General features: G+C 37.4%; 1 protein-coding gene across 8 annotated transcripts in view; it reads left to right on the top strand.

The window, feature by feature from the left end:
• ADGRL3 (adhesion G protein-coupled receptor L3) overlaps positions 1-16,101 on the top strand; it is a 1,168,212-nt gene that overhangs the window by 824,249 nt on the left and 327,862 nt on the right. For all 8 annotated transcript variants that reach the window (XM_075544262.1, XM_075544264.1, XM_075544263.1 and 5 more), the window contains 4 exons: positions 240-423; positions 2,341-2,463; positions 6,872-7,080; positions 7,839-8,015. In XM_075544262.1, coding sequence (XP_075400377.1) covers positions 240-423; positions 2,341-2,463; positions 6,872-7,080; positions 7,839-8,015 — 693 coding nt within the window. The remainder of the gene's footprint in view (positions 1-239; positions 424-2,340; positions 2,464-6,871; positions 7,081-7,838; positions 8,016-16,101) is intronic.

The raw sequence follows: 16,101 nt of genomic DNA, 5'->3' as shown, positions 1-16,101 counted from the left end.
TTGTCCTTCAACACGAGGCAGGTTTTGTTGTCCTTCAACACGGAGGCAGGTTTTCCAAAGGCTCAGCTAGGGTTTTACAGAACAAAATAGCAAATGCTTCTGCTGCCGTCTGTCACAGGGGAGGCTGGGACAATACTGAACTCGTGCTCACTGCTGATCCCTGCTTGCTGGGCACCGTGTACGCACGGACTTCTGACAGCGATGCGGATTCACTAGAGGCCCCTGTCGTTCTGTTGTAGGCAATGGTCGAGACAGTTAACAACCTCCTTCAGCCGCAAGCTTTGAATGCGTGGAGAGACCTCACGACGAGCGATCAGCTGCGCGCAGCCACCATGTTGCTGGACACGGTGGAGGAGAGTGCCTTCGTGCTGGCGGATAACCTTTTGAAGACAGACATTGTCAGGGAGAACACCGACAATATCCGTAAGTGGTCCCTTATGCCCACGTGGTCCGGAGCCACTTTCACTGTAAAATAAGGGAAAGAAAAGTCATATCAATGGTGCCCCAGATATGTTGGGAGCTGTTTTATTTCAAGGACAATGAATTATGATTCTCGTATTATTAGGAAGTGATCACGAGTCTCCGTAATCAGGTGTGTTCTCTTGCTCAAGACAGCCCTGTATTGACTGTGTTAGCCTGGCTGACTTTCAATGAGGTTCTTGCTTTTGGCTCCCCCCAGCCATTTTATTGGGAGCTCTACAATCCACAGTTCAGTTAGATCAAGCATGATGTACAATAATTGCCACCATCATTTTCAAAATATTTTCTTTCTTCTTGCACTCGTTGGGATCAGCTCCCTTTATCCCCGCCCCCCCTCCCCCAGGAACACTTGTTATTATATTAAATATTATTATTTGTATTCCTTACCCCACCCACCCGTGTATCTTACACCATCCAGTCTATCTGTTCACCTGCAATTCTATTCTTCGTTCCCTCGAGTGGGATTATATAGTCCTCATTGCGATCAGTTCCTGTTTCTTTGTTTTACGTATGCATTTATATGACATATATTTTGCTCTATAAACTTTTATCCTCCTAACAACTTGACTTGCTAAGAATAGTTCAGTGGCCCAAACCCACTAGCCACTGTGCAGGGAAAGGAGTCTATCTGCTGCCTTAAAGATGGACAGCCTCGGGGGGAGTGGGCAGGGAGGGGAAATGAGGAGCTGATACCAAGGGTTCAAGTAGAAAGCAAATGCTTAGAGAATAATGAGGGAAACAAATGTACAAATGTGCTTGACACAATGGATGTATGTATGGATTGTGATAAGAGGTGTAGGAGCCCGCAACAAAATGATTAAAAAAAAAAAAAAAGATTTACAGCCTCAGATGCCCTCTGGGGCAATTCTGCCCTATGATGTTAGGTCACTTTGAGTTACAATGAACTCAAAGGAAGTGAGTCTGGTTTTGATGGAAAATGCAAGGTCTATGGGTTGTTTTAGGTAAAACAAGAGTGCCCTTGAATTGTATACTATCAAGAAATTTATCAGTTAAATGAAGATAAAACAATTCGTGATTGCTGAGTTATTTGGCTAATAATAAATCAAGTTTCATTGCATGTAAAGATATAGCTGACAATTTTATTTCAGATTTTATAAAGTTGTTTTATACTGACTAGATTAAAAGATAAATCAATAGTGCAACTGTTCATGGTGAAAGGTTTTTTATTTCATTTATAAAATAAAGGTAATATTTTGTCAATAATGAAATATAGAGATTTGGATTTCCATTTAAAATTTTGAACTTTATTACTGATCTATGAAGGGCCTTGATCTATGACAGGTCTTAAAATGATTGATTATTGATCTATGACAGGCCATGAAAAAAATTGTGGAAAAAGCAATTATCTTTTAATTCCATTTTCCCAACAACTTTTTGAAGCCACCATATATTTATATTTTTATTTATACCGCCTTGCTCTTGTTATTGTGTGCCATTGGGCCACTTCTAACAGAACAACCCCTTAGGACAAAGTACACGGGGCTGCCCATCTTTAGGGAAGAGATTGCCACATGTTTTCTCTAGCGATCCGCAGGCGGGTCCAAACCAATGCCCTGCTTTCATTAGGCAAGCACTGAACCAATGTACCACCAGAGTGCCTTGTATAGCTTTATGTGTTAGTGGGTTTCTTCCCCCTTAATTTATTTAATTTGAGAATAAATAATATAGGAACAGGATACTTGCACTTACTTAAAACACTGAAGTATTACATAGCTCATGAGAAATAAAATATATTGCCAATGTTTCAGTTTCCGAAATAATGTAGTGATTTAGAGTACTCTTATCATTTTGGCATGTTTCTTACAATGGGCATCTTATCTATCTCTTGTCTCTTAACAGAATTGGAAGTTGCCAGGCTGAGTACAGAAGGAAATTTGGAAGACCTAAAATTCCCAGAAAACACGGGCCATGGAAGCACCATCCAGCTTTCAGCAAATACATTGAAGCAAAATGGCCGAAATGGTAGGTTCGGTTCTTATTTACTGTTTAGGCTTGGTGACATTAAACTTGCCATCAACTCACTGGTTCTTTCCTGGGATATCAGACGCATTATTCAGCACTGGCCCCTCTCCTCCTCTCACTTCATTTTTCTCGTTCTTCTCTTCCCCTCTTTATCACCTTCCACAGCATCAGTCTTGCAGTGACATTTGTTCCATAAAATTCTCCAACAGATTAGAAAAGAATTTAATGATATACTTAAAGATATATAGATACAAATATATATCTTTAAGTGTATCATTAAATTACTGCCAATTTTAATGGGGGTGTTCATTCATTTTTTTGTTGATTTGAAGTAATGCTTTATGTATTGAGTGCCCATAAAAATTATATGCGTATACACACTGACACACAGAATTGAATCAAAAAGTATTGCTAGTAGGGTTCAAGGTTACACGTGTGATGTTATTTGAAACAAAACACATTTAAACATTTTTCTACAATGAGTGTGTGATAGTAATACATAAGTTGATTCTGTAATACTACTGATGGCATGCCTAGATATTGTCTTGTTATGATGTCTTAAGAAAGTCCAATTAATATGAGGTTGGGGTGCAGAGGGAGGGAAAAAAGAGGAGTTGATACCAAGGACTCAAAAGAAAATGTCTAGAAAACAATGATTGCAACATATGTACAAATATGCTTGATACAAATAATATATTGATTGTTATAGGAGCTGAAAAACCCCAATAAAATTATTTTTAAATAAAAAAGAAAGAAAACCCAAATAAAATATTGTCTTCTGAGGTGATGTATTGGACCAGTTCAAATAAAGGCAGAAAAATCAGCCCAGAAATTTATGATGCCTTTTTTTTAAATTCCCAAGGAGTAACCTTAATAGATTTTCCTTAAAAGATATGCAGAATCACATTTGCTTATGCACCCATTTTGTCTTCAGCGATCATGTAGGGAAGGTGAGCATCACAGAATGCTGGATTGTTAGACCAAATTGTTCTTGTTTTAAGGAAGTACTTGAGTCAGGCCCAATGTCCATCTGCAACCTTAATTCTTAACATATAGCTATGAGTACATAGTTCTATTCTCTCTCTCACACACATATACATATGTATATATATGTGTATATACATACATATACACACACATAAATACATACATGCCTGTATTTAATCCTCTATAAATGTCCTTTGCCTCCTGGTTCTTTCCTCTATTTCCTTTTTACTTCCCTCTTGTGCCACCATCATGTTAAGTCTTCATTTGGGTTTAATAATTCCTCCCTGTTACATTGACCTTGATTGAGCCCCACTAGGGATCCTACAACTTTCCTTTCATTGATTTTAGTTCACTTCTTGTTCCCTTGTCCCTGGCAAATGTGGCGAAGAAAGCTGATGGTACCTGGCTATCAAAAGATATAGCATCTGGGGTCTTAAAGGCTTGAAGATAAACAAACAGCCATCTAACTCAGAAACAAAAAGCCCACATGGAAGAAGCACACCAGACTTTGTTATCATGAGGTGTCAATGAGATTGTCTCAGGCATCTAAGACCCAGAATAAAGCCATACCAAAGGTGATTGGGGAGGGGCATGGAGTGGAGACCCAATGCCAATCTGTAGACAATTGGACGTCCACTCACAGAGAGATCACAGGAAGAGACGAGTTGGTCAGGGTGCAGTATAGCACAGATGAAACACACAATTGTCCTGTAGTTCTTTGGTGCTTCTTCACCCTGCTATCATGACCTCGGTTCTACTTCACAAACTGGATTAAACCAGAACATCCACACTGCTACACAGGGAATCCAGGATAGATAGACCCCTCAGGGCCAACAATGAGAGAAGAGATGCCAGGAGGATTAGGGGAATGTGAGGGGAGAAAGGGGAACAGATCACAAGGATCAATCTATAACCCCTTCCCAAGGGAACAAATAATGGAAAAGTGGGTGAGGGGTGATGGAGAATGATGTAAGATATGGAAAAAATAATCTATAACTTATCAAGGGTTCATGGGGGAGGATGGGCGGGGGAGGGACGGGGAAGAAATGGGAAGCTGATATCCGGGGCTCAAGTGGGAAGAGAATGCTTTGAAGACGATGATGACAACACATGTGCAAATGTGCTTGACACACTGGAGGAATGTATGGATCGTGATATGAGCTGTAAGATTCCCCAATAAAAAAATATTTAGAAAATTATATGGAGAATCATAGGAACTTGTGAAATTTTAAGAAAATTGAGAGCTGCATTGGTGAGGACAAGGTCAGGAAAGGTATGCTGAGGCTTTTAACAATTTTTATGACAACAAAGCAACTACTTATTTTTCAAGGATAGTTATGTCCTATTAAAACTTCCTCCAGCTACCTTACAGTCCGATCCTGTTCCTCCACGCTGTAGTTTTATTCTTGCAACTCCAAAAACACAGACAAGAAATACAGTTAGAGACCTAGAGCATGCCCAAACAGCTGTCTTGATGTGGGGCAAAGCAGAAAGCAAGGGATTCTTTGGGTAAGAGTTACAGAGATCAAAACACCACTTTGAGAAATGTATCAAGTTAGATACAGGCCATGTCAAGAAATAATAACATCATATTTTCTTATTTTTGTTTAATAAGTGTTTCTATGATTTTGACTTATACTTGTATGTGGGTTTGTCTTGTATACATATATGATATATAAATATCATATATTTATGATAGGAAACAAGAGGTGCTGATACCAAGGGCTCAATAGAAAGTGAATGTCTAGAAAATAATGATGTACATGTGCTGTGCATGTATGTACAAGTACTTATGCATGTACAAGTACATGTGAACACATGCACACATACAACCACACAAAGGGATCTTTAAAAAGTTCATGAGAAAAGTTGATTCTCTTTCCATCTAATTTTCCCTTGAACTTAAAATTTACTGCAATCTATCCTATTCTTTAATATATCTTATTCTACTTGCCTACACATCATCTCTTGGATAATTTATTTTTGTTGTTGTTCACGAGAGTATACACAATAAAAGCATCAATTTGTTTGTACATGTATATTTCACAAACATTGACCATTCCCTTAGTGATGTGGAGCCATGTGCCCATTAAGTTATTCTCTCCCCGTGAAGATGCACTCGTTGCCCTCCTAAGTTCTTGTGCAGTCGTTCCAGTTGCTGTTGTCAATTTGACGACTCACAGATTGAAAAAGAGCTTGTTACTCAAGGCAGACATTTTTTGCTACCTAAACTACACTTGACTTTGGTTTTAAGAAGATTTCAAGGGAAAGTTTTGTTAAAATTTCAGAGTATGTCCTGCCAGTCTACTCATAATCTAATGGGATTTTTCATATACACATATTTAAAATTTTTATTATGTCTATTTTATCTATTTTTCCTCTTAGTGTTAGTCTTTTTTTAAGCAGTGGATTGAGTTTGTTTATCAACAGTAACAATAGCATCCATGGTAACTTTACCGCCCTGACTCCCAAATATAGTACCTGTCATTTTTACTCCAAGATGTTTTTCTGTTTGTTTTTTTTTAACTTATGCATGTTATCTATAAGGACATAAATTTTGAGTAAAGATTGAGGCAGAGGTTGTTGTTAGGCACGGTGAGGTTGGTTCTGACTCATACCAGCTTATGCACAACAGAATGAAACACAGCCCAGCCCTGAACAATCCTCGGGAGCTATTTCTGTCTTTCAGCCCATTTTTGTACTACTATATCAATCCATATTGATGATAGTCTTTCTTGTTTTTCTAAACCTGTACTTTATCAATCTCAGTGGTCTTCTCCAGGGACTGTTCCCTCCTGATGTCATGTCCAAAGTACATGAGACAACATCTTGCCATCCTTGACTCTAAAAATATTTCTGGTATACTTCTTCCAAGAAAGGACTTGCTTGTTTTTTTACCTAGCAGTGCTTGGTATATTCAATATTTTCCATGAGTACCTTAATTAAAATATATCAACTGTTCCCTTGTCTTCTGTACACATTACACAACTTTCACATGCTTATGAGGGCATCAGAAAGACCAAGGTGTGAGTCAGGTGCACATTAGTCCTCAAAGTGACATCTGTGCACTTTCACATTTTAAAGTGGTCTTTTGCAACACGTATTCCTAATGCAAATATGTACAAGGGAGGGCTTTAAAATGTTTGTGGAAAATGGAATTAAAGGATACTTGAATTTTTCCACGAACTTTCAGAAGGCTGCGTGTGTGTGTCTTTCAATAATATGACTATTTTGCAACATTAATGCTTTGGTTAAAATTCATGTTTGATTATTCAGGTGTACATGTACTTTGTTTAATTTGATTAAATTAATTTCTTTAATTTGATTAAAATCTAATTAGGACTAACTAATCTCATTATAATGCATATGCTAAAGTTTTGTTTTTTTCCCCAGCTTTAATTCACTTTTTCCATTATTTTAGGAGAGATCAGGGTGGCATTTGTCCTATATAACAACTTGGGTCCTTATTTGTCCACGGAGAATGCCAGTATGAAGTTGGGCACTGAGGCTATGTCCACAAATCACTCTGTAATCGTGAATTCCCCGGTTATCACGGCAGCAATAAACAAGGAGTTCAGTAATAAAGTTTACTTGGCAGACCCTGTGGTGTTTACTGTTAAGCATATCAAGGTAAGAATTAATGTTTAAAAATGTTATCCAAAATATATTTATACTTGTTGTAATATGAACAACATTAATTTACTTTATATTTTTTATTGTTTGATGTTTAATTATTCATTCAAATATTAATGGTATTTTACTTTCTTCTTAGAAATGAGATTTTTAGAGAGAAAATGGTTCTTGAATATGTAAATGATTATAGAAAATAAGTCACAAATTGATTTCTAAATGATTCTCAGAATGTAAAAAGAGAGTAGTAGTTTAATTTGAGCTGAATATAGCTACTTCCTAAAATTGGTAAAGATGTTTCAAGTTGTTGACCTTCTAAATTAAAAAATAAGACAAAAGATAAAATAATGTTTTATCCCCCCCCAGAAGTTATTGTGACAATGTCTGCATATCAAAGATCAGAACTATAAATTAAACAAAGATTTCTGAAGACCATCGTTTCAAAAGTTGATTCTTGGCACAATTAACTTAGTTACTTTGCTGGTACATTAATTGATGTGCCCCTGATATATTTATGCTCATATTCCTTCAGAATTATTACAGAAACAGTGATCTCATTCCCAACCAAGGAGAGCCAGCATTCAGTTATAGTAAATTTGTTAACAGTGATGTACTCACTGTTGAATAAAACAGCACCATTGACTACGTCAGTGAAAATTGAAACAGTATGAAGTGGTATTAGTTGTAAAGAAAATGCCTACCTAATTTGCGTGATCATAAAGTAGTTATTGCTTTTATTGATTTTTTTCTCCCTGTAGCAGTCAGAGGAAAATTTCAACCCTAACTGTTCATTTTGGAGCTATTCCAAGCGCACGATGACAGGTTATTGGTCAACACAAGGCTGTCGACTCCTGACCACAAATAAGACACACACTACATGCTCTTGTAATCACCTGACCAATTTTGCTGTACTGATGGCCCATGTTGAAGTGAAGGTAAGCTATATAACATCAAATTAAGAATGCTTTTAACACAGACTCAACTGCTAATTGTAAACAGTCCAAGTCTATGGACTAACCCCACTTTATGGTTAAAGAGATTCATTGATTTTTCACTTAGTAATTCTATTCAGAATCATTCTGGTATTAGGCTTGTATTTTCAAAGATGAGTCAATGTAATGACTCTCATGGCTCAGATTATTCGTAGAGTTAATAAAAGTGAAGTTTTCAAATAAAGCTCCCCCTGACTGCTCCAACTTTTACTTCAGATGAATGGGTGTCACACTAGCTTAATTTAATTTTGTCATAACTTGGCAGGCTCACGAACAGAACATGATAACTCAGTGCTAAAGAAAAGTAGTCTGGAATAGGAATCAGACATAGGTAGGTTGAAAACTAAGCCTAGAGGCGAAAAAACTATGATGAGATTGAAAGATTGAATACTCTCCAACTGATGAAATCACTTAGTAAATCTGCCCTTGAGCACAGTAGAAGAAACAGAACTGCACAGGGTCTGGTAAACTTGAGCATAACACAATGGGTTCTGACCATCTAGACAGACACTGTGATGAGGAGACAGCTACATGACAGGTAATTTTCGGGTGAGAAACACAGCTCATCGAGTTCCAATGGCTTCTAATCACATCTTTGGCTATCATATGTGTAGAGCTCTGAGAGATGGGGAGGAGCCCTGGTGGAATAGTGGTTACATGTTGGGCTGGTAACTGCAAGGTCAGTAGATCAAAACCATCAGCCACTTCTCAGGAGCAAGATCAGGCCTTCTACTCTCGTCAAGAGTTTCAGTCTCAGAAACCCCAAAGTGAGCTCTTACGCAACCCCTCCACAAATAGGTCGCCCGGAGTCAGGATCGACTTGATGGTGGTGAATTTGAAAAGGGAAGAGAAACCTGATGGCGGGTCAAGGAATCCACCAAGATGTAGGAATGCAGTGCTATCAGGAGCTAGGAGATTTGAGAGAGAAAATACAGATACAAAGCACTGAACATGTCAGTGCAGCTGGAATAGACAAGGATGATGGAGATTAAAATCATGTTGGTTGTTTCTTTCGTTACAATGAAGTCAGGAACGAGTGGCTGATTTAGATCTACATGTTGTGTTCACCATAGCTATAGCATGAAAAAGCTGGACTATAAGATTATGTAACACAAAATGGACTAGATTCTAAACTTTGCAGCAAGATAGCCAATATGAATTATTTTACAAATATTACACATAATGACACATTTGAATGATTACATTTGAAATATTAAAATATATCTTTAGAGCATTCTTTTAAAAGTCTCTATCAGTTAAACATAATATAATTTATATTATTTTTTTATTACTTTGGCTGTTCATCTTATATAGCATACACAAAATAATGTATCTTTAGAAATACCATTAGTATTTTACTGAAGGACAAAGCACTTACAGATTCAACATTTCTACTTTAAATTTATAAATTAGTTTTCATGTCATTTTGCATTATACCAGCTCTTTTATTATTATTTGGTACCTATTGTATTGTGAAGTAAGTATGGCAATTTTAAAACCTGGAAAGTTTTGACAAAAGTTGAACATGATTTCATATAATTAAGGACTTTTCTTTACTGTATAAATCACATTATTTAGGTTTTAAAACTTTTAAATTGGTATATGACATTTTCAAGGGCTATTGTCTTTGTAGGGGCAATTAAATATGAACTGGCATATTTGTTTGTTTTTTTCCTTTTTTCCTGGCATATTTGTTTGTTTTTTAACCTTACTATTCAGTTCATACATTTAAGTATTAAGAATAGTATTGAAGAATATGAGATAGATGCTTCCCTCGGGAGGTTTAGCATTGTTGGAGATGAGCCAGAAACAAATTGCTATGTAGTACAATAAGTGAAAGATAAGAGCAATGTTTGCACAAGGTACTATGGAGAAACGGAATACATAAAGGTTAGAATGTAATGCCGGAATAATTTTCCAGTCTATGTTGTAAGATTAATTAACTAGTCAAGCAAATTGTGAATACTATTCCAGTGGGGGGGGGGGAAGCATGAACAGAACTATTAAAATATTTTGTATTTGGCATGTGGAGCATAGTTTAGCAGCAGTTGATAACTATTCCAACAAAAGGTGGCTAGTTAACAATTGGAGCTGACTTGGGGAATTATATAGGGTTAAGGACCTAATGTTGAAACTTAGGTAAGCTTAGTTCTAAAAACAAAAAACGCATAGCCCAGTTTGTGCAGCAGTCAGCTCTGGGCTACTCACTGAAAGGCCAGCAGTTTCAGCCCACCAGCTGGTCCACGGGAGAATAATATGACAGTCTGCTTTCGAAAAGATTTACAGCCAGTTCCGCTCAGTCCTGTAGGCTCCCTACGAATTGGAATCAACTTGATGGCAATGGTTTGGAGTTTAATTCTACCATCTGCAGGCCCAAAATAGAATCCAAATGAAAGTCCAAACATCACATCTCCCATACATTTAACATTACAAGTAATAAATAAAGCTAGAAAATTGTTCATTGAAATACATCTTGTCACCCAAATGAAATCTGTGGGATGATTCCAGGACACAGACCTGAATTTTGAATTCTCAAGTTCTTAGAGTTCTGCACTTGAATGTGACAGTGTGGGGAGAGGCTGCCTCTGGCTCCCAGCTAAGGGTTTGTTCCATCTCCCCTTCAAAGGAAAGGTGAAGACTTTCTTTTGAGTGTCTCATGGAATAACCTTGGTGCAAATCTCTGTTTCTGTTCTATACACAGCTGTCGAATAAATACTGGAGTTTTACGAAAAGACGAAGAAGACTTATTTTGCATTTGGATAAATTATCCCAAGTGTTCCTTCAAAATAGATGCATATCTTATTAGACTGTCCTCAGTATGACATACATTTAAATAGACCTATTGTGGTAGTAGAAGTAGGATATAGACCAGGTAGACTTAGGGTCTGAGGTTGTTATGATTGGGAATGCCTTGATGGCTGTGAATTTGGTTTTTGCATTTAGGGCATAAAAATACAGAGGACTTCATGAGTTTGGTTTTTGCGCTTAGGATAAAATTACAGAGGCTATTATATTGACATATGGATGAATGAGTTTTTAAGCATATGACCCATCCATTTTCTTATCTTTTTGTCACTTAAAATAAACGGATTATTAATATACATATTTTTAAAAGGAAAACCCTTTTTCAGTAAAAATAGAGGCAAAAAATATGTACCCGGTGCTAGCAGTACAAGTAATTTCCATTTTTCTTCAACTCTGTTGTACTTACAGAGAGATGGTGGTATACGTGTCGTAGAGGAACACCGACACTAAGCTTACACATGAAGAGGGGAATGACCTTTGTGGTGTCAGTACCATTCAAGTGTTGCTCTTTATAGGATCACACACACTATTTGTTATAGCACCGAGGATTGACTGCCTATATTAACAGATGTCAGATTTAAACCTGGCCTGTGTTTGTATTGCTCTGGGCCTCTTATTTCATAGGAAGAAATTAATTCATACTCAGAAAAATAGATCACTTTGAGTTAACAAGGAAATACAATGTCTTGCTCAGTTCACTGCATAACAGCCTCTCTCTAATCTACTACAGACAAATCTTGACTGTGATCCTGGTTGTACGTGTTCAACTAGAGAAAAGTAAATAAATACGTGGGAATCACTATGTTCTGTGAGCAGGCAGGCACATAGTCTGTGTGTCATGGTTTTTGTATCACAATTTCATGTGCTTGCCTGAATTAGTCCCATTATAATCCCACAACATGACTTTTGGCATCAATTCTGATACTATCAAATCCAAACAAAGAACAGTTATTGTACCTTGACGACCTAAAAAGAAACATACTATGCAAACTTACTTCAGATCTTTAAACCAAGGTGCAAAACAGGGAGTTCATGTATCTATGCGCTGTGAGAAACACAGCAGCCAGTTTGAACACACAGACACATTCTTGTCTGTTAGTTACCACTTTATAACTTACAGGGAATTCTGTAGGGGAAACACAATTGTATTGGAGAATGTTGTTGGATAAGCTTGAAATGACAGCAAGAAAAATTAACTATTTATAATAGCGTTGGACATGAAGCTGCGGTAGCCTGATGCAGCTGTGTTCCCTCCGGGCTTTGCCGATGCCCCAAAGCACCTTATCCATCAGTTGGGTTATTTTTTCTGTTTATTTAACACTTCGTTCATTTTTTATCAGCATTTTTTACCATCTAAGTTAATCATCACAATAATCCTGATACTATATGCCTGATACATGGTAATCCTTTTATAAATATTTCCCCTGCCCATTTGCCAGATATATGACCTGATTCTGAGGGCTCAGCTGAAAGCTTCTGTCATCGAGAATCTCATATTTCTGAAAGGAAGGAAGGAAGAGGCAGTAAAGTACAGCTGCTGTCATAATTGTCATAAGTATTATCATAGATACCAACTCTGTGATTTAAAGTCATAGGAGGCTGTCCTGTCTGAGACAGGCTTACTCAGTGATGACTTAAAAAGAAGAAGAAGAAAATGGATCTCTCTTTGAAGATAAATAGGATTGATTCAGCCAGGTACCATGAATAACATTTAAAAGAATCGAGTACAACGGGTGACACTTTTTTTTTAACTTTGCTTTAGTTATGTCATTTCCTTTGCGGCTCAATTCTTCTTCGCCCAGGGGGAATTCCCTTCGAAGCTTCTTTTACAGGTTCCTCCTCATGTACCTCACCTCTCCTTATTCCTTTGGTTTTAGAAGTTAATCTTAGACTTGACTGGCTGCAAAGAAATTTTAACCCTTAGATGATCCCCAGTGGCACTATGCATCTCATCCATTTGTATTCTTGACTCTGGACCGTCTGACTCTTGGTGAATGGCTACATTGTCTTTCCAGATGGCCTTGCCCTACATCGTATATCAACTTTGATACCGCCCACCCCCTCCACACCCCCACACTACACATCTACTCTGATCATCTGCAGTCCCAGATCTGAACACTTCACTGCATCTTCACCATTTCAGCTATGTTCAAGCCCCTCTCATCTTGTCTCTTCTCTGCCTTCTGGCTACAACTTAGTAGCTGATTTCCCTGCTTCCTTCTGCTTTCCTTTCCAGTCTGTTCACCTTCTTGTTGCTAGAGGGACAATGTACAGTGAAAGTCAGATGTGTTACTCCTCTAATTTTTTCCCCCTTAGGAAACAGTTCTATAATCCTTGAAAAATTTTCAATCTGAAACACCATACCTTTGATCAAATCCCCAATTATCCTTTATCTCAGCAATTGAAAAGTCCCAAGCCACGGCCCCCGTTACTTGACCTTTTGTCTTACTAAGGTCTCTTTTGCGTGCTTGTTGGTAGCCACCCTGGCCTCTTTGCCTTTATGTGAGCATATCAGGTGTGCCCCAGTTGGACTGAACCTCCCCCTTCCCTGCAACTCGAGATAGCTACACGGGTAGTTTCCTTACCTATTTCAAGGACTTGTGAAAAGACATACTCTCAATGAGACTTTCACTGATGCTTCTACTTAAATTTCCATCTATCCCACACCCATAAAGTACAGTGGAGAATAAGGAAAACCAGGTCTCTGCCTGCAGTGAATTATAGTTCATCAAGGAAGAGAAGTGTTCAGAAGGATTGTTGGATGGACAGCCAAGGACAAATGTAGTCAAGGTAACTGAGGCAAATGAGAGAAGGGGGCATTCCTAATAGGTCAACTCAAGTTTGTTCTGAAAATCAAGTGTGAATACTGACAAGATTTTAAGTTTATGCTGCATTTTCTTTTGTTCTGCGGTAGAGGGGATAGGGGCTTGGGGTAGATGTCATTTAAGTTATCCTATATTGATTATATGGTTAAAATCTTTATTCTAAATTAACTCTGGTGGTACTCTCAGGTAAGCATGGGATTGCTAACCACAAAGCCAGCAGTTCAGACCAAAGGGAGAGGACAATTAGGCTTTTACTTCCATAAAGATTTAAACCTCAGAAACCCTTTATAGAGTTATTATAATTAAAAAAAAAGAGGAGCTGATCCCAAGGGTTCAATGGAAAGTAAATGTCTAGAAAAGAACGATGGGATATATGTACTGATATGTTGGATACAATTGATGTCTGGATTGTCACAAGAGTTGTAAGAACTCCCCATAAAATTATCTTAAAAAAAGAGAGTCATTATCAGTTCACATTGACTTGATGGTAGTGGAATCTTCAATTCTCAAGCTAGATAATAGTACAAAGAAAATTTACTTTAAATTAAACTTACTGATTACGTGTATCTTAAATGTGTCCTTTCAACATTGTTAATTAAAATAATTTTTATGAATTGTACACTTAATATTTATTGAGTTGTACCATATTTTGTGGTATTAAACATTTCTCAACAAATATAGAAGGATTTGAATAATACATAGAATGTCCTCTAACTACAACGGATATAAATTAAAAACCAATTCTATAAACTTTGAAGTGTAACTTGAACATGAAAAAACATGGACATCTTATACTACTTATAAAGTAGATGCTTTTTATAACTGATTTTCTCATGTTAAAAATATTATCTATTTTGAAACTATTTTTTAAGTACTTGACCATTAACAACAACAATAAAAAAACCATGCCTCAGTGGTGAGCAAGCAATGACAAAACCAGGGAAACAACTAGGGAATGAAAATCAACAACAAGGAGGACACAGAGATCCTGGGCTATTGAAGTAACAGCAATCTAGCTGAGAGGAATTACTAAGAGGCAGAAGGGCAAGTATTATGGTGGGAAAGCAGGAAGGTAAAAGGAAGCAGATGAAGGATATAGAAAGTAATGTTATGGATAGAGGTATAAACATAGGTTTATATTTATGTAAATATAATAATTCATAAATATAGAGGTATTGGCCTATGTACATATATTTATATGGCAATACACTGAGGAAGTGGACGGACTTTGGGCCTCTGCTCAAACCCTCCCTCAGCGCAAGAACACTGTGTTCTAACAAACTGGCATTCTGTGATGCTCACCCTCCCAGCACAATCACTGAAGACAAATAGGGTAAATGGGTGCACAAGCAAATGTGGTGAAAAAGCAGATGGTGCCCAGCTATCAAAAGATATAGCACCTGGGGTCTTAAAGGCTTGAGGTTAAACAAGCAGCTATCTAGCAGAGAAGCAACAAGCCCACATGGAAGAAGCACACAGACCTGTGCGATCATGAGGTGTCTATGGGATCAGGTAGTGGGCATTAGAAGACCCGAAATAAACAAACCAAAAAAAAGTCATATTGTTGAGAATGAGGAGGGTCGGAGCAGAGACCCCCAAACCATCTGTAGACAATGGGACATCCCCTCACAGAAGGGTTGCAAGGAATAGATGAGTCCACCAAGGTGAAGTATAGCATTGACAGAGTACACAGTATTCCTCTGGTTCCTTGAGGCTTCCTCACTATCATGACTCTAATCCTGCCTTTCACTGTGGGCTACCTGTAGCGTATGCACAGGTACAGATAAGAGCTCACAACTCAAGGAATGCAGATCAGATAAACCCCTCAAGAACAGAAATGGGAGTAGCGATACCAGAAAGGTAGGGGGAAGGTGAGGAGAAGAGGGAGAAAGAAATCAGCAGTTGATGTAAGATATGAAAATAACAATAATTTATTATTTATTCAGGGGTCACAAGGGTGGGGGTTGATGGTAAAAGAGGAGCTAATACCAAGATCTCAAATACAAGGTAAATGTTTAGAAAAGAATGATGGCAACATATGTACAAATATCCTTGATACAATAGATGTTTGGATTGTTATACAAGCCCCCAATAAAATGATCTTTAAAAAAAGTCCCATCAGAATGGATTTAGTTTAGGAAATAAATATTTTTAATAAAGAAGCAATGATAAAAAAATAAGCCATGGTCACTTATTAGAATTTAATATGTGATAATTTTTAATAAGTTATCTGACCTGATCCTTTCACATTTCATAAATAAAAAATTGCTATGTTGAAAATTGTGTGAGACTTTGCATGGTCTATGAAAGAGAATGACATTTAATGTTGCTCTATTTATTTTTTGGATGTATTTATATGCTGTTGCTAGATGTGACCAAGTTGGTGCCAACTCTCAGCG

This window comes from Tenrec ecaudatus, chromosome 3, assembly GCF_050624435.1.
Source record: "Tenrec ecaudatus isolate mTenEca1 chromosome 3, mTenEca1.hap1, whole genome shotgun sequence".
In the NCBI taxonomy this organism is placed as follows: domain Eukaryota; kingdom Metazoa; phylum Chordata; class Mammalia; order Afrosoricida; family Tenrecidae; genus Tenrec; species Tenrec ecaudatus.
The sequence above is the reverse complement of the archived record's forward strand: the minus strand, read 5'-3'. Positions and strand labels throughout refer to the sequence as shown.